At 54.4% G+C, this 18020-nt stretch overlaps 2 protein-coding genes across 6 annotated transcripts in view; one reads left to right on the top strand and one right to left on the bottom strand.

Moving 5' to 3' along the window:
• DPYSL4 (dihydropyrimidinase like 4) overlaps positions 1-7097 on the top strand; it is a 7836-nt gene extending 739 nt beyond the window's left edge. Inside the window, exons 2-14 of the mRNA XM_026036224.1 lie at positions 739-827; positions 950-1128; positions 1249-1413; positions 1851-1912; positions 1983-2063; positions 3068-3136; positions 3220-3340; positions 3836-3992; positions 4237-4378; positions 4792-4962; positions 5885-6064; positions 6599-6770; positions 7006-7097. Coding sequence (XP_025892009.1) covers positions 739-827; positions 950-1128; positions 1249-1413; positions 1851-1912; positions 1983-2063; positions 3068-3136; positions 3220-3340; positions 3836-3992; positions 4237-4378; positions 4792-4962; positions 5885-6064; positions 6599-6770; positions 7006-7097 — 1680 coding nt within the window. The remainder of the gene's footprint in view (positions 1-738; positions 828-949; positions 1129-1248; positions 1414-1850; positions 1913-1982; positions 2064-3067; positions 3137-3219; positions 3341-3835; positions 3993-4236; positions 4379-4791; positions 4963-5884; positions 6065-6598; positions 6771-7005) is intronic.
• Positions 7098-8421: 1324 nt separating this feature from the next.
• The window catches only part of STK32C (serine/threonine kinase 32C), a 71119-nt gene continuing 61520 nt past the window's right edge, over positions 8422-18020 (bottom strand). For all 5 annotated transcript variants that reach the window (XM_026036231.1, XM_026036232.1, XM_026036235.1 and 2 more), the window contains 7 exons: positions 16074-16163; positions 15430-15533; positions 15202-15318; positions 12627-12752; positions 12371-12502; positions 11346-11413; positions 8422-11027 (listed from right to left, as the gene is read on the bottom strand). In XM_026036231.1, coding sequence (XP_025892016.1) covers positions 10901-11027; positions 11346-11413; positions 12371-12502; positions 12627-12752; positions 15202-15318; positions 15430-15533; positions 16074-16163 — 764 coding nt within the window. In that variant the 3' untranslated portion in view covers positions 8422-10900. The remainder of the gene's footprint in view (positions 11028-11345; positions 11414-12370; positions 12503-12626; positions 12753-15201; positions 15319-15429; positions 15534-16073; positions 16164-18020) is intronic.

Raw genomic sequence — 18020 nt, forward strand, 5'->3', positions numbered from 1 at the left:
CCCGCGGACGCTGCTCCGCGCTGCCCATCGCGGCCCGGGCTGCTCCGCGCGCGCTGCCGCGTCCCGCCGCCGCTCTGTGCCGAGCCCCCGCGGACAGAGCCCCGGCGCCGCCGCTACCCGCAGAGCTGCGGAGCGGCCCCCTCGGCCGCGCTGGGGACTCCGGGGGTCGGTGCCCGGCCTCGCTCGGGGTCGGCAGCTCCGCTGCCCGCCCCGCAGCCGTGCTGGGGACTTCTCGGTCCCTTTGTTTTTCTTCGCTCGGCGAAAAGCGAGTCCCGGGGGGCCATAGACGGGACTCGCGCGTGTGCGGCAATGAAGTCGGAGCTTGGCCCCTGGCTGCTGCCTCGGCAGCCCCGACTGGGCTTTGTGCGCGAGGGCCGCGCAGCCCTTTGTTGTCCCCGCACGCAGGGACCCTCTCGGCAGCCTCCATCTGTCCCCGGGACAAGAAGCCCCCGAGCTCAGTGACAGGGTCTGAGGTGGGACAGGAGCGACAAGCGGCTGCATCCGCAGGGTTTGTGTTGCCCAACAGCAAAAGAGGGGGGTCAGGAGAACAGCACAAATGTTACATGTTTTGCAAAATAGACCTCGGCTCTGACACAGAATAGCTTGGATGTTAAACTGAATTTGGTGATTGAAGTGCAAATTTACATCCCAGCCTCAAGGAAAGCTCCTGGTGAGCAAAGAAGCATCTAGATAAAGTCATCTAAAATGATGAAAACAAAACAATATTTTTTCCATCAGAGTGAGCCACTCCTAATCAAGGGAGGCAAAGTCGTCAACGATGATCAGTCGTTCTACGCAGACATTTTAGTGGAGGATGGCCTGATAAAGTAAGTGAAAAGCCCGTGTTTCACCAGGCTGTTTCCACGGGGGCTGTGGTGCCCCTTAGCGTGGCCAGGGTGCCCGCTGTGGTGCTGGCAGGCGCTGTGTCCCACCGGCGCTGTCCTTGCAGGCAGGTCGGGGAGCAGCTGCAGGTGCCCGTCGGCACCCACACGCTGGACGCCTACGGGCAGCTGGTGCTGCCGGGGGGCCTGGACCCGCACACGCGGCTGCGGGCGCCGGGGATGGCGCCAGCCGACGACTTCCAGCGCGGCACCGAGGCGGCGCTGGCAGGCGGCACCACCATGATCAGTAAGGGGCATCGGGGAGATGGGCCCCGTTCTGGCTGCGCTGCGGGCGGCTCCCGCATCCCCTTTTGTGGCGCAGCCTGGAGCAGCTCTTGGTGCCACTGATGCCCTCCTGTCCCTGCAGTCGAACACGTGCTGCCGGAGCCGGGCACCGCGCTGCTGGACGCCTACGAGCGCTGGCGCGAAGCTGCTGCCAGCCAGGCCTGCTGCGACTACGCGCTGCACCTTGATGTCCCCCGCTGGCACGAGGGCCTTGCCGAGGAGCTGGAGGCCCTGGTCAAGGACAAGGGTACGGTCTGTGCCCCCTGCCATGCTGCGAGTTAACGCGCTGTGGTAATGCTCCGTTTCCCTGCTTGCAGCTACATGCACAGAGCTGTGGTGCTACTGTGGGTCTTGCAAGTGACAGCTTAATCAGTCAATTAATGCTAAAATTTGCAGTGATTTCCCTGTTCCCAGAGCTTAAAGCAAGCATTTCCACATGCACATTCCCATGAAATGCAGGTAATTTGCTGTAATTCTGCATCGCTATTGCCCTTGCCCATGTAATACAGTCACGATGCCTTCTGCGCCTGTTTTTTTGTGAGGTATGGGGAGCTCAGGCAATGCGCAGGGGGTGCCTGTGGTGTCACCCAAGGCCGCGTTTCCAGCGATCAGTGATGCAGGCCGACATCCTCAGCCCCCGAGCCGCTCCCATGCGCACCGATCTCACCAGGGTCTCCTTGGCAGGGGTCAACTCCTTCCTGCTCTTCATGGCCTACAAGGACAAGCTGCAGTGCTCTGACGCGCAGGTGAGGGCGGGCAGGGCCGCGGCGCCCCTCCCCAGCCCGCTGCGGGGCTCATGCCCTTTCTGCCCCGCAGATGTACGAGATCTTCAGCGCGCTCCGAGACCTTGGAGCCATTGCCCAGGTGCACGCTGAGAACGGCGACATCATTGACGAGGTAGAGCATTAAATCCCTGCAGAGCGGGGTTCATGCCGGGACCCGGGCTGAGGGCGAAGCGTTGCCATCGACAGACGGGCTATGACCACCTGGTGGGAGGGGGCAGGGCCCTTTCACATCTATTTTCTGCTGCAAATTGGCTGGGGATCGGGGCACATCAGGTGGAGAAAGTGCTTGGTGCGGCGGCGCAGCGGTGCATGCGTGCAGCGGTGTGTGCATGCCGCAGTGCATGCAGCGGTGCGCACAGCGGTGTGTGCAGTGATGTGCGCTCCTGCTTGCAGCCGTGTCGGCCCCGCACAACGGGAGCGCAGCCGCAGCCGCCCACGTGTGGCCGGGGCTTTGGCGCGCGGCGCTGGCGGATTACAGCGCTGCGGGGGCGGGAGGCAGGACCCGCGGGGCCGCGAGGCCCCCCAGGGCTTGTGCACACTCGCCTCTCATTGCAGGCACCCTGCAAGGGCCATTCTGTAGCTCGCACGCTGACAGAAGCGGTGTTTTATCCCTGTATTTCCCATTCTCAGGATTCCTGTGTGTGTTTTATTGAAGTTAGAGAGCACTGGTGCTGCTGAAGCAGTGCTTACCTCGCCATGTGAGCAGAGAACTCATGCTCATTGCTTTTACCTCTAACAGGTGTTACCTGTACCCCAGAAACAGATGATAGAAGGTGGTGTTAGACTCGTGGTTGTTTCTAGCCATGGTCACTTGCAGGCCGGGGTTAGGTGAGAGAAGGGTGTAAATTGAGAGCAACTCCCAGCCCGGCAGCAGGCGTGTTCAGCGGGTGAGAGTGAGCCAGCGGGGCAGCCCCGTCCCTGTTCTGTCCTGTCCCTGTCCTGTCCCTGGCCCCATCCCTGTCCTCATCCCCATCCCCATCCCCGTCCCTGTGCCCATCCCCGTCCTGTCCGGGGTGTCCGCCCCGTCCCGCGGACGCTCCTCGCAGGGCCGTGTCCGCGCGGTGCACGCGGCCCCTCCGCGCCGCTCACGGCCTCTCGCGCTGGTGCCGCGCTCAGGAGCAGAGGAGGCTGCTGGAGCTGGGCGTCACGGGCCCCGAGGGACACGTGCTCAGCCGCCCGGAGGAGGTAATTGCCGTCGGCACCGGCACTCACTCACTCGCGGCCCCTGGGCGCCGAGCAGCTCGCGAGGCGGCCCCTTTGCTGCACAGGTAGAGGCGGAGGCCGTGTTCCGCGCCGTGACCATCGCGCGCCAGGCCAACTGCCCCCTCTACGTCACCAAGGTCATGAGCAAGGCGGCAGCCGATGTGCTGGCGCGTGCCAAGAGGAAGGGTAAGAGAGCGCAGTGCTCACCCGCCAGCGAGGAGCGCGGCTGGTACCCCGGGCACGACAGAGAGTGCCAGGCCAGGAGCCTGTGTTTTCCTTACAGATTTGTGTTCCCCACACAAGTTAGGGCCACAGAGACCATTATGGGATGGGAGGCTGCTCGAGTGACAGGGCCTGGGGGTTCAGCCAGGCTGGGCTCCTCAGGGTGAGCAGGGAGGTGCCTGTGGGCTGGGGCACCCGCTGAGGTGCAGGAGAGAGCAGGAGACATTCCTGGCTGTGAGCGTGGTCGGCCCTGGAGCGTCGTGTCCGGGGAGGCTGTGGAGCCTCCACCCTTGGAGAGGCCCAACCCGACTGGACCCAGTCCTGGAGCACGGGCTGCTGCAGGGGACCCTGCTGGGAGCTGAGAGCCCGACAGCGCCGGGGACGGGCGCATGCAGCGGCCGTGCCTGCGCGGGGCGGCACTGGCTGCACCTCACGGCTCCGGCTGCTGCGACCCTGCAGGCGCCGTCGTCTACGGGGAGCCCATCGCCGCCAGCCTGGGCACCGATGGCTCCCACTACTGGAGCAAGAACTGGGCCAAGGCCGCGGCCTTCGTCACCTCGCCGCCCATCAGCCCTGACCCCACCACACCAGAGCACCTCTCCACGCTCCTGGCCTGGTAGGTTCGCCCAGAGTGCGGATTCGGGGAGGATCCTTGGTGGCGGCCCCAGGCTGGTGGCCGGGCTTGGGGAGGCTGTGGCTGGACCCGTGTGCATGTCCCGGAGGACAGAGCGAGCGCGGAGCTCGTGGAGCACGCGCGTCCTCTAGGCAGGCAGCCTCGTCCATCAGGAGCAGTGGGAAAGCTTTTGTTGGTGTTGGCCAAAGCTGGTGCTGAAGCCGCTGTCTGTGTCCTCCGGCCACAGTGGGGACCTGCAGGTGACGGGCAGCGCTCACTGCGCTTTCACCACGGCGCAGAAGGCAGTGGGCAAGGACAACTTCACCCTGATTCCGGAGGGCACCAACGGCATCGAGGAGCGCATGGCCATCATCTGGGAGAAGTGCGTGGTAGGTACAGCGCTGCGTGCACCGTGCTGGGTGATGGGCAGGGCCTCCTTGGTCGCGCGAGGCTCCGGCGTCATCTCACGTCTCTGTGGTGTTATCTGGACCTCCTCGTCTCCATATCCTCAACCATGTTGTGGTGGAGGTGAGGTCTCTGCATGGTGAACTGGAGCCTGCTGATGGAGCCTTGTTCTCCTAGGCCTTACCTTTTGTGGGCCAGGGGAGGTAGATAAGTCTCTATTGGGTTATTAGACCGCCATGCTAAGGTGCAGCCCCCCCACACACACCCCTTGCTTGCCCCCCAGTCACACACGCGTCTCGTTATCGCTCCCTCTGCTCCCGCCCCTGTCCTGGAGCCCCATTTTGGCTCCCAGAGACACTCCTGCCGCCCGGCCCGCGCTCTGCCCTTCCTCTCCCAGGTCTCGGGGAAGATGGACGAGAACGACTTTGTGGCCGTGACCAGCACCAACGCAGCCAAGATCTTCAACTGCTACCCCAGGAAGGGGCGAGTTGCCGTCGGGTCGGATGCCGACCTCGTTTTGTGGAACCCCAAGGCTACGAAGATTATCTCGGCAAAAACCCACAACTCGGTAAAGCAGCTCTAGAATTGCTTCTTGATGAGTGGATTTTGCAGTCGGAGGATGATAGAGAGGGATGCGGAGCAGGTCCATGGGGGAGCAGAGCAGGTCCAAGGGCTCCCCCAGCCATTGTGGGGTCTCAGCCACCTGTTTGTAGGAGAGGTTTTGGGTCTCCCCATGGAATGTCAGCCATGGCCTTGCAGGTCTCCCACCAGGAGCCCCAACACGGGTGGCCAAAAGCCGGGGTGGGCCCTGGCGCTGGCAGGACTACGGGAGCTCCGTTAAGGCAGAAAGGCTTTCCAAAAACTGCTTTCTTTTACGAAGCTGTTTTTAATTGAAGGAAGTCGCTGTTATGTTTGAAACAATTGTTTTCTATTAGAAATGAACACAGGTTGTTTCTTTGGTCCAGAAAATGCATTTTTGCTCGTGGAGAACACAGTGTTGTTTCAGAGTTTGCTTTTGAAAAGTTTGCTTTGTTCTGTTTTGTTTGGAAAAGGTTGGCAGCAGCGGTAATGGGAAGAGTTGAAAAAGGGCACAGCTTTGCCTTCCCTGTGTTCCTGTTCCTATTTCCCTCTTTATTTTGTTAGAAGACTTGAAATTTTCCCCGAAAATTCATTAGTTTCTGTAACAAAATGGAGAAACTAAGCAGAGCAAATTGGGGTTTTAAATAACAAACCGGTCACTTATGGCAAAAGCCTGATGTGCCTCAGGAATGTTGTGTGTCTTTTGGAGAAGTACTGAACATTTTGAGGATTTATTTCCATTCCAGTTTGCTGTATTTATTTCATCCAATAATAGCTTCATTATTTCAAAATTAAATGGCAAATTAAGGGACAGATTTGTGCACGGGCAGCAACACGCAGGGATGTACCGGGGAGGGAGCTGGGCCTTCTCCCCTTCAGTCCTGACCTCATTGGGTGTCCACATTTCCCAGAATGTGGAGTACAACATCTTCGAGGGCCTCGAGTGCCACGGGGCTCCCAGCGTCGTCATAAGCCAGGGGCGGGTTGTGCTGCAGGACGGGAGCCTCTCCGTCACCCCGGGCTCTGGGCGCTTCATTCCCAGAAAAACCTTCCCGGACTTCGTCTATAAGAGGATAAAGGCAAGAAATCGGGTAAGGAAAACTTCGCCTTTTTTTTGCACGCCGTTTGCAGCACTTTATTGCAGCCACTGTTGGGCTGCACGACACTGCAGCCGACTGGGGGGCCAAAATTCCACTAATGCTCTTGTCACTAGAGCTGTCGCTGGTCTTGGAGATTGGAGGGTATCATCTGCCCTTCACTTACGTAATTATCTGGAATAATCAGAGCAAGGTATATTCATGTTCATATAAGGGACTTATTTGTTTGCATAGGCAGGTTAAGCATACTGGTCAGAATCTCACATCGTTTGTATTGTATACCTACTGCAGAGCAAAAATGTGACCCAATCTGGGTCTGCTTGTTTCGGTTGTAGCAGGAGGGAGGGATCCAGCACCCGTTTGTGCCCAGCTAGAAACATCTGTTGTGGTACCGACCTCCCGCTCTGCCTCCCTCAAACGGAGGTGTCTTCCCTGTGGAAGATGGTGTGTGTGATGCGGAGGGCCACTCGGTGCCATTTGTAGTTTGAAACCCAGCGCTTCTTACACGCGCCGCTGCTTTTCCCGCAGCTGGCCGAAGTGCACGGCGTCCCCCGTGGGCTCTACGACGGGCCGGTGCAGGACGTGGCGGTGGCGGCCAAGGCTGCGGCGCCGGCGCCAGCCGCGCGCGTGGTTCCCTGCGCCAGCAAAATCCCGGCGGTGCCCGTGCGCAACCTGCACCAGTCGGGGTTCAGCCTCTCCGGTAAGCCGGGCTGCGGCCCCAGCTGCTCCCGCGTGGCGCTGGGGAGGGACAGGCACCGTGAACGTGGCGGCGTTAGTGCTGGGCTGGGGGCAGCGCTCAGCGTGCGCTGGACACGCGGGGCTCGGCGCCGGCGCTGCTGCAGCCCCCGCTGCCGCAAGGCCACGGCCAGTTGCAGTTGGTGCCGGGCGCGGGCGGGTGCCCGTCCTGGCGCGTGACCACGCGTGTCTCTCCGCAGGCTCGCAGGCTGACGACCACATCGCCCGGCGCACGGCGCAGAAGATCATGGCGCCGCCGGGCGGCCGCTCCAACATCACCTCTCTGTCCTAGCGGCTCGGGGTCCCGCGGGCGAGTGGGCGGCCCCACTCTGCCGCCTGCACTCGCCCCTCACCAGGGCCTCCCGGCGGCTCCGGACCCGATGATCCCGTGCGGCGCCGCCGCGTCTTCAGGCACCGCCAGAGTGCCGGAGGCGCCGCCGCCGCCCCCTCCTCCTCCGTAGCGGATGGTAGATGACAGGTAGCTGAGTGGTAGCGCTCCCCCGGTGCTCCCTGCCCCGTGCCCGGCCGCCACGGCCTCAGCACAGGGCTCCTCGCTCCGTGCATCCGGCGGCAGCCCCTGCCCCTCCGCCCGAGGGCGTCTCCGCACGGGCAGTCCCGCCCGCGCAGCTGGCGAGCGCGGTGGTGATTCCCGCCGCTGGCTGCGCACACGGGTGCTGCCTGCGCCGCTGCGCGCGAGCCCGGGCTGCAGGTGCCACACGGTGCCCGTGTCCGGGCAGGACATCTGCACGGGTGGCACCCCGCTGCACACCGCCACGGCACCGATACGTGGTGCGGGGCGGCCCTCCCTCACTCCTGGTTTTTAGAGGTTATTTATACAGTTTCCCGGGGCCCGGGTCAGTCCTGCAGCCAGAGGCAGGTTTCAGGGCCCGCTGCGTTTGACAGACTCTTTTACAAGGTTGCTGTGACCGGTTTGTTACAGCTAACGCTGCACAGCAAACACAAGTGTCCAAGCCCCCTCACTGCGCGTCTGTGCATGTCCCTCTCCCCCCGACTCCCCGTGTGTTCATTGTTTCCAGTAAAGTGTGTTGGAAAACGCCATAGCAGAAGTGGGTCATTAATCTTCACCTTTTGTTCTTCCTCATGCCGTGAAAGCGGCTCCTCGATGGCGTCGCCATCCTCCTCATCAACAGTAACAGGAGCCTTCCCAGCTGCCGGGAGCAGCAGAGCTGCCCGCGCAGCCAGTCCCTGGCGCTGGGGAGCCCCTTGACGTCCCTCCGACGTCCCCCCTTTCTGCAGCCTCCTGCCTTCAACCCTCCCCAGGGCCTCTGGCCCGCGCTGCAGCCTCCCGTGTGCGCCAGCACCGAGGCACGGGCCGACGCTGGTTAAATCACACCCAGGCAGCCCCTGCACAGCCTCCGTGCCCAGCAGCACCTCGCGAGGCTGCCCCCGCCGCCACTGCCCTAGAAATGATGGCACGGGTCTGGCAATGTGAAAAATACACATTTATTACTCCACAGATGCAATGGCGTCTCGCGGTATCTGCAAAAAACACAAATCTGTCCTCATGACATAAATAATCTCCTGTGACATGGGAGTTTTTCTCATGCAATTAAAAACTACTGAAATGTATTAACACAAACTACAAAGATAAACTATACATGTCTGATTTCCACTGAATTAATTTTTAAAAATAGCCTGCCCAGGCTTCAGGATTTTAGCACGGCCCAGTGTCAAGTTCACAGTGCAGGTGTTTTTGCTATATTCTTTGACTACTCTTACTCACTTTTGGCAAAGTGGAGGCTAATAGAGACTTGGCATCAAAAATCAAAACTTTTGGGCCTGACCTGGTATTTCTTTCCTATGCAAAGTTCCCAGGGAAGTCTGCAGAATTCAATGGAAACATGTAAAAATATACAACTTTCCAAAACTTCGTAATACAACATAGGTAAGAAAACACCTTATGGCAAGGAGTCTAGGAGAATAATTCATGGATGATGGAGACTTTCCACAGCGGATAACGGAGCACCCTGTATAAATCCGTCATACAAAAAATACACATATTTAAATATTTATAAGCAGAAAAACCCCGTATCCCGGTTCTCCCGGAGCCCCGGTGAGGGGCTCCTGCAGCAGAAGCGTGTGCCGAGCTCTGCTCGCGCGGCGGCCGCGCGGGGCCCGCGAGCCGGACGCTGTGTGGGCCCCGTCAACGTGGGCTCTGCGGGGCGGCACCCAGCGCAGCCGCAGGGCCGGGGTACCAGCCCAATGTCCGAGACCTGCAGCAGACTTTTAGCAACGGGCAAGGCCACCTATTCCTTATGGTTCTTCCTTTTTACAGTCACCCTCGCTGTGATTCCCTCCCCAGCACCTGCGCATAAACACGCAGCAATACGGCCTCCTTCCCACACATCCTCGAGGCTGAAAACCACTTAAATACTCAAATTACATCACGCTTGCAGTGTCTCCAGCACAGCACAGCGAGCCCCAGAGATAAGACATGTCCTTTCTCCTCCTTGGGGAGGACTCAGAAGTGGGTTTACTGGAGGCCCAACACACACTCCTAGATCTCATGTCCCTAAGGAATGTTTGGGGGGGACGTTTCAGGAATTCTTTCTCAAAGTTCAGAACTTGGCCCCCATTTATTTTAGCCTAGAAGTAGCAAGTGCACAATGCCCTCATGTACACGAGGCACTGCTTTTCAGGGAGTGTTTTGCAGTATTTATACAACTCACGTCTCCCACCTACGAGGCCGTTTGGTCCAAATCTGTGTTATGCTGTCATTCTACTATTCTCAAACTTTTGTTACTAAAAGCTTATTTACAAAAAGAAGATAAATAGTGAAATGGAGTTTACAGGAACAAAAAGGACCAGAAGCTCTTCATCTCAGCAGGAGATGCAGGGGTCTCAGGCCGCTCCCTGGGTGCGAGGTGGTCACTCCTGCAGCGGGACGCAGACACCCGCGAGCCGCGGAGCGGCCCGGTGGCCCCGGCGCCGCCGCGCGCCCTTCGCCCACACGTGCCCTACAAGAGCCTGTGTGAGTGGTACACAAGCTGCAGCCCCTGCCCAGCGAGCCGTCCTGGGTGAGCTCACTGCAAACGGCGCTCGGCCCGCGATTAGCCACGTACTGGCTTCCACATAAAACTGTGGAAAATAGATGCACTGTGTCGCGTTTCCTCTGAAATGGTCTCATTCTGGTTAGGCCTTTTTAGTCCAACGGAAATTGAAAACTCAGCAAAAGCTGCCCTGAAAAAGCATGCATCCATCAAAACCCTTCTCCATCCCTCTGTCATGTGTCGCAACATGGACAGAACGCGGGAAGCCCCTGGGTGCCTGTGGCAAAGAGCAGCGGGCGCGCGCAGTGACGCCCGGGTGCGTCGCGGCGGCTGCAGCGCCCCGGGCCCGCAGTGCTCCCCCAGCAGCCGTAGTGCAGGGAGCAGCCGCGACCGCTGCCAGGGCTGGCGGTGCCACGAGGAGAGGTCCCATCCGCAGCGCCATGAGGATAGGCTTGCGAGGACGTGAAAACAGGCGGGGGGAAACTATGTACAGTGCTGTCACCTTGTGTTTCAAATAAAGTAAGAGAAGGGTGCAATAAGGTACTCCCCTCTCTCTGTGACTGAGCTGCATTTTAAGGCCACCTGCTCTGCTCCCAGTAAACGTGCGGCTGCGGGCAGGCTCCGGAGCGGGCAGGCAGTGGCAGGAGGGGCTGGTCTGTTTGCACAGCTCCCTGCGAGTCCGTGGTGCAGCAAGGCGACGCTGCCCGTGCGCGCTCCAGGCTACGAGCCCGGCTCCCACCCCGGCCGGCAGTGCTGGCAGTGGCACCACTGGGCATGCGGGATGTGGCAGGCCCAGGGCAGCGTCACAGCACGCAGCTCCCGGCCAGCAGCGCAGCACCAGCCCCGGCAGCTCTGCTCTGCAACGGGCTCCTGTCAGCCCAGCAGTGGGCAAGGCCCAAGCGAGGCAGAGATCTCCCGCTCTTCCTCCCCGCCCATACCCAAGCACAGAGCTTGTCAACGAGCTGCATCAAGAACACATCGGGAGCAGCTGCTGCTACAGAAGGGCAGGGGAAGAAGCCGACCTGCTCACTGCAGCAGCTGCGCAGTGAGTGCCCTGCGCTGCCCAGACGGAGCTGGGACGGCCCTAGCTGCTGCCCGATGAGGAGCACACGGAGCTGCACATGGTCAGGTTCAGGCTTGTGGCCTCCGCCTCGTCAGCGGCTTCAGGGGGAGACGTGAGCTCGCTTGGCTGCTCTTGACTCTTCTTTAGTCTGCGGGAGAGAGGAATGAGGTGTTGTGTGGCTTCCCCAACAACAGACACAGCCTGACCCTAGGTAAACAAGACACATGCTTCCAGATCAGCCAGATCCCCCTTAGCACAGTGGTAGATCTTTGCATGGGCTGCAATATGAGTGAAACTCCAACTGTACTGAGGTCCTCCCCAGTGACTGCCAAAATCTGCCACTGATTGCCTGGACCTTGGTAACAGATACACAGCTTTTGCCCTGTGGGAATCAAGCAAGAGCCCTCTGCTTCCTAGGAGAGTCAGGCAAAAGCATCTTTGTGTCCCCAGATATCCCCACACTCACTTCTCTCGGTTAAAAATGACAAAGTCCTGCTGGATTGCTTCAAGGCATTCTTGGAGATAGTCATTCTCCTGTTGAAGAAGAGGAAGCAAATGTAAGAAGTGCTGCTGCACGGCCTTGCCCCTCTGCAGCAGACAGTGCTCCCGCCTGCGTGCAGCCCTGTGCTCCACCGCTGCCAACAGCAGCCTACATGGATGATGGAGGCTTCCTTCACCTCCTCCATGGAGCAGCTTCATCACCTCCACGGGGCACCTTCATCACCTGCAGCAACACCAGCTGCCCCAGCCTGACCCTGAGCTCTTGCTCCTCTCAGGTGCAGAACAAAGTGTTCCCCTCTCAAAGTGCTGAGAACTGCACAAAATGCACAGCTAAAAGGCACAGCTATTCTGGAAATCGGGCCCTAGGTCTTGGCATGCAAAGTGCTTTCAACTGCGTTGGCAGCAGAACCTCCCAGAGTTATTTTCTAGTTTGCTTATCATGATTTTTCACTCAGTTCCCGATTCATTCCTTGGTTGTTTACAGTAAGTCTCATTGATTGCAGCATTAACTGCTGAGGAAGGACATGATCCACTGCACTTAACTGGTGCAGCCAAGCAAAATCCTAGCAGGTACTTCCTGCTGCTCCCTGGTAATGGATATTCTTATTCCCAATGGAGGAGGGACTTTTAGGTAAGAAGGGTAGGGAATACGGAAGCAGGTGTTCAGGCAGAATGAATACTCCTTCACATACGGCTCCCTTGAACATCTGCTTCAGCTGCAAATAACCCTTACAAAATACTGAGTTTCCCCTTGACAGGATCTTTCCCCATGTCAGGATCTCTCTTGCTCTTCTTTCAAGTTCCAAAGTATGGAATAGTGTGGAAGAGATCTACCAGGCTTACATAAGATGAACATTTGGTTGTCAGGATGATTCCATTTGGCAAATGTTTCTATTAAAATAACTCCACATGGGAAGTCATTGCCACAGCAACCACCGCACCCCCCTCCGCTCCGCGTCCCGCAGCCTGCTATTGCAGGATTGCACTTACGGACTGGGAGCTGTCTTTGCTGTTGTCCCTCGACTTGTTCTTTGCAAGCCTCTTCTTCTTTTTGTGCAGCGGCCGCGACTCCAGAATCATCTCCTCCAGCTCAAAGGTAGGATCGCAGTGCAGGCGGCCCTTCTGCAGGGGTACAAGACACCACGGGTGGATTAGATAGTGGCCAGGGAGATCCTCTCTTCAGCAATACATTCAGAGACTCCTTCCAAGCCGCATGCCACAAGCTGGCTGGGAGGGGGGAACTCACGTTGGGCACAAAGCCCGGCTCCACCTTCTTCTCGCAGACGTCGCCCCACACCACGGCGGACAGGTAGGCCGAGGCCTGGACGTCGGCGAGGCGGGAGAAGCGGTGCTCGGGGTTCACTGTGAGCAGCTGCAACGACACGCGCCTGCGGCCTGAGCCGGAGCAGGGCAGGGCCCGTCCTGCCTGCGCAGCGCAGCTCCACGCCGCGCCAAAAGCGGCCAGGGGAAGTGCCCAGCTCTCCACACACTAAATGGGAAAAATGCCCTGACAAGTGCAGCACTCCCAACTGGGAGCTCTGCTGAGCGCTGCTTTGCTTCCTCCCTTGCCTGCTTCCAATGCACAACCTTCCTGCACGGCCTTCCTGCGTGCTTCCCGCAGACTGCTCGCGCCAGCGTGTAGTTTGAGGCAGGGTAGTACGGAAGGTTATAATCTTTTTTGCAGAAAACCAAATGAGTTTTCAGCACTTCTGCAATGCCAAAGCTGAGCATCTGAGCAGACAGCCCAAGTTCGGAGAACGTGTTCAGAGCCTAACAGAGGTCCAACCCATGGATGCTGTGAGCTAAACCAAGCTGATGTGTGGCAGCATCCTGCTTATAGAAATCAAAACACGACACTCCTGGCAGCAGCACAGGGGAGCAAAGTTGCTTTGATACCAAAGTCTCACCACAGCAATACTAATTACTTGATAATCTCTTGGGACTCAGAAGCGTTCCTTCACACTCGGCTTTGCTGTCCAACAGATCTGCGGTTGGCTGTGGCACGCAACCCTCTTATGGGTGACAACAAAGCTCCAATGCTTCCTTTCTTCTGGTTTATGTTACAGAAAAAAAGCTCTCATTCCTTTCAGGTGTGTTATAGAGTCTAAATAAGCTATGCAAATCCCTAGACAATAAAAGGTGCCACTATCAAGCCCTTAAAACCTCTGTACAACCTCCTGTAAAATGCTCTAGATATATATTCAGTCCTAGTTAAAATTAGCTCTGCTAGAAACTACTGTCTGGATGAACTTTTAAGGGTTTTTTTTTTCATTGCATAAAACTGTCTTTATCTTTAAAATTACAGTGAGGGTATTTACCATTTGAGGGTAAAGTCACCGTTTTACAGGGTGAGTCTGCACACTTGCCTAGCAGCAAGTTCTCCTGGAGTTCTGCAGAGATAAGAAGTTACTGGTCTTTGAAGCCCTGACGGCTCCCGATGTGCACAGTGCATGCATATAGTCTGTGTGTGTGTATGTATTTTTGTGTACATATATATGTATACACACATATATACACACATATATATGACTATTGATATTTTCTGGTTAGACATTTATTTTTTGAAGCATGTGTTCCCCAACTCAACCCAGTAGATGGCATTGTGATGTAGCTGAATAATTTTTATTGCAACAATAACTAACAACTGTTTCTCATTAAAATAAAATCTAATTATGTAAATCATCCATCCAACATTAACTTAAATTGCAGTCACTGATTTGCTGTCAGCACTAGGTATATTTCAGAATATTTCAGAATATTTCAGAATATTTAAGGTTGGAAGGGACCTCTACAGATCATCTAGTCCAACCTTCCTGCTCAAGCAGGCACACCTACAGCATGTGGCACAGGGTGGCATCCAGGCGGGTTTTGAAGACCTCCAGAGTAGGAGACTCCACAACCTCCCTGGGCAGCCTGTTCCACTGCTCTGTCACCCTAACAGTAAAGAAGTTGCTCCTCACCTGGAGACGGAACTTCTTGTGTTTCAGCTTGTGGCCATTACCCCTCGTCCTATCGCTGGCCACCAGTGAGAACAGCTTGTCCCCTTCCTCCCTGCATTCTCCCTTCCTGAACTTATACATATTAATCATATCCCCTCTGAGCCGTCTCTTCTCCAGAGAAAACAGGCCCAGCTCACTCAGCCTCTCTTCATACGAGAGATGTTCCATTCCCTTAATCATCCTGGTTGCCCTTCTCTGGACCCTCTCCAGAAGCTCCACGTCCATATCTTTTTTATAGCACACTGATCAGCGACTTTTCTCAGTTTTCAAGCAACCAAAAGCTAAACAACAAATAGAAGCTTTCCAGCTGTAGCAACACAATCAAAGCAACAGACTGCCCCAAATTTTTTATATATATATATATATATATATATGTAAAACCTCACAGACCTTTCTAATAGCTAAATACATCTGAATCAGGTTCTTCAAACTTACAGAACTAAGAGAAAGTAGTTAATACAGTGGGACCAGCAAACACTTCTATATCTTACACTGCTATTTCAGTTACCATCTTTACCTTTTAAAGTTGTGATGGTCATACACTTAGGTAGTAAATGAGCACAGTTGTAGCCTACATAAGAACCTGATTGTTACATCAGAGTTGGCCCTTTTCTTTGCTTGCTACCAAACACACTGCATTTTATGACAGAGATAAGTCAGCAAAAAAACCCACAAATTACAGAGATAAGTTTATGTTTAAAATTCAAGTCATAAGAAAAGATAGTGTTTCATTATTTATTATTATCCATGAAAAGCTTCTTGCTTGTCCTATAAGCATCGTAGCTTACATACAACTCAAACCACACCAAAAAGCATATTTACCTTCCTGAGGAGAGCAACCATCTCCTTTGACCATGCAGATGAGTACTGGACACTCACAGTACTGAAGAGCTGAACTAAGGACTCTACTGGGTTACTGGAGTGGATATCATATGGTCTCTAAGAGGAAAAAAACACACACACAGAAATACGAGAAAATATTTACTTTTCTCTATGAATTTCACTACAAAAGCATGGTCTTAGACTAACGGACAGTACAAAACCCCTTACCCATCCTCGAAGAAGTTCATAGGCCATAATGCCCAAGGACCACCAGTCAACTTCAAAGGAGTAACCCGTGCCACCATTCATGAATGAATGAAAAATCTCTGGAGCTAAACAGAAAGCATAAAAATAAGATGATTTATTCACAGCCACCACTTGCTTCTCTTTCAATAACCTATTTCATATAAGTCACTATGCAAATATTATCATAATTTTCACGCATTAAAGCCACAGGAGAGTCTTTGCAAAAAGATCCAAAGTGTGGAGGGTCTCTCCTCCTTGACAAAGTCACTGTCAAGCCCTGTGGCTATGGGGCACCTAGGGAGCCCTCGCTCCTGACCAAAGGACAGAACCCTGGCTGCTGCCCGGCGAAGGACCAATCCCCAGCTCAGAACAGCATCAGGAGTCAATGGGGAGATGGAGAAGGCAGGCAAACACAATCGGATCACAAGGGATCTTCTGAGAGGAATTCATTCATTTTAAGAGTTTTTCAAGCTCAAACAATTCAGCTGTGCTGAATGACTTGGGTGCATGCATTAACGTGTGCAATTAATTCAGCTCCTTGTGACAGATACCGATCACAAGACAGCACACTGCGAGTGTGCTCTGAATGTAAAACATATGTATAACAAGCAGCCCTTAGTTCTTACCCATGTATGGCTTGGTTCCAGCTAAGGCAGTTGCTCTTTCACCATCCCTAATTATTGTTGCAATATTAAAATCTGTTAAATGTGCATGACCTTAAATAAGAACAGAATTTGAGGAGGAATTAATGGCAGAACAAACAGTTGCAATGTGGAGTCAGAATACAAAACCTGTTATAAGCATTTGCTATCAGACAGTGTAGCACAGGTGTGGGCAGCTCACAATCCAGCTCCCACTAAATAGCCCTCAGAGATCCTAAAATTATCGCTAGATTTCAGACTCGTCAGATGGAAAATGTTTAAATGCTAGATAGCTTTGTTCCTTGATTTTCAAACCTATCTTGGAGCTTCACATTTTGAGTAGTGGTCATGTAAAATACCCAGCTTTTTTTCATCCTACTTCTACATATTTTTTATTTCAGAATATTTCAGAATATTTAAGGTTGGAAGGGACCTCTAGAGATCGTCTAGTCCAACCTTCCTGCTCAAGCAGGCACACCTACAGCATGTGGCACAGGGTGGCATCCAGGCGGGTTTTGAAGACCTCCAGAGTAGGAGACTCCACAACCTCCCTGGGCAGCCTGTTCCACTGCTCTGTCACCCTAACAGTAAAGAAGTTGCTCCTCACCTGGAGACGGAACTTCTTATGCTTCAGCTTGTGGCCATTACCCCTCGTCCTATCACTGGCCACCAGTGAGAACAGCCTGTCCCCTTCCTCCCTGCATTCTCCCTTCCTGAACTTATACATATTAATCATATCCCCTCTGAGCCGTCTCTTCTCCAGAGAAAAAAGGCCCAGCTCACTCAGCCTCTCTTCATACGAGAGATGTTCCATTCCCTTAATCATCCTGGTTGCCCTTCTCTGGACCCTCTCCAGAAGCTCCACGTCCTTCCTATACTGGGGTGCCCAGAACTGAACACAGTACTCCAGGTGTGGCCTCACCAGAGCTGAGTAGAGGGGCAGAATCACCTCCCTTGACCTGCTGGCAACGCTCCTCCTGATGCTCCTTATGCTCTACATATGCACATTCAAACTGAGATTCTGCAGAGGTTTCCATGGCATAAATATATCTGATATCAGAATCCATCTAAATAACATGGACATTCAGAAAATCAACAGATTTCTTTCAGGGCTATAGTGACTATTCCTCACTTTCTAAAATATCTTCAGCCCCTGCAAGGAGAACTATTTGGACAGACTAGAATTCAAGAATGACTGTGAGAAAAGATTTTTAAAAAAGACTTTTTGAATCTCACGAGCTTCAAACTTGGGACAAAAACAAGTCCAACTTTAAACTTGACATTTTTAACCATTTGAAAAACTCAAGTTCAACTTTTCGTCTGCATGAATGAACACAAGGTATGTGACAACACTGACCCAAAGTGCAGCACAAAAACACAGGGATGCAGAAAATAGTGAGAAAAGGCACTGTAACAGTTTAACCTTGGAAACCTAAAACATTACTAACACACCTACCTTGGGAACTAGTAATCTACACCAGCTCCAGCGTTTGGTCATACTGATAAAACCAGACCTATATTTAGCAAAGATAACAAAGGGAAATGCTACACTAAGATAACACCATGGTAGCATTGATTTTTTAAAAAATCTGGAATTGCTTTTGGATGAAAGCCATTCAGCCAACCACAACTACCTGCAAACCGCCAGAGCAGAAGAGTATTGTGCATAGCACTGTACATTTTGCACATTGGTCTAAATGGAATCAGAACAATATTTTTCAAACCCTAAAACTGCACTAAGAAATCATTATGATTTTTTTGAAAAGTGCTGGAATACCTTCTCTGTTTCTCCATTCTCTACCATCAGGACAGAGAGTGAAAATTCTAGCAAAAACCTAGACAGAGTTGCCGTCGCCATGACTTCTGCTACAGGCTGGCCGGGCTTGCCACCATTTCCAAACTGTAGTTCAGAGCTGACGAAAATCTTGGCAA

Source organism: Nothoprocta perdicaria, unplaced genomic scaffold, assembly GCF_003342845.1.
Source record: "Nothoprocta perdicaria isolate Ctin4 unplaced genomic scaffold, notPer1 scaffold_172, whole genome shotgun sequence".
In the NCBI taxonomy this organism is placed as follows: domain Eukaryota; kingdom Metazoa; phylum Chordata; class Aves; order Tinamiformes; family Tinamidae; genus Nothoprocta; species Nothoprocta perdicaria.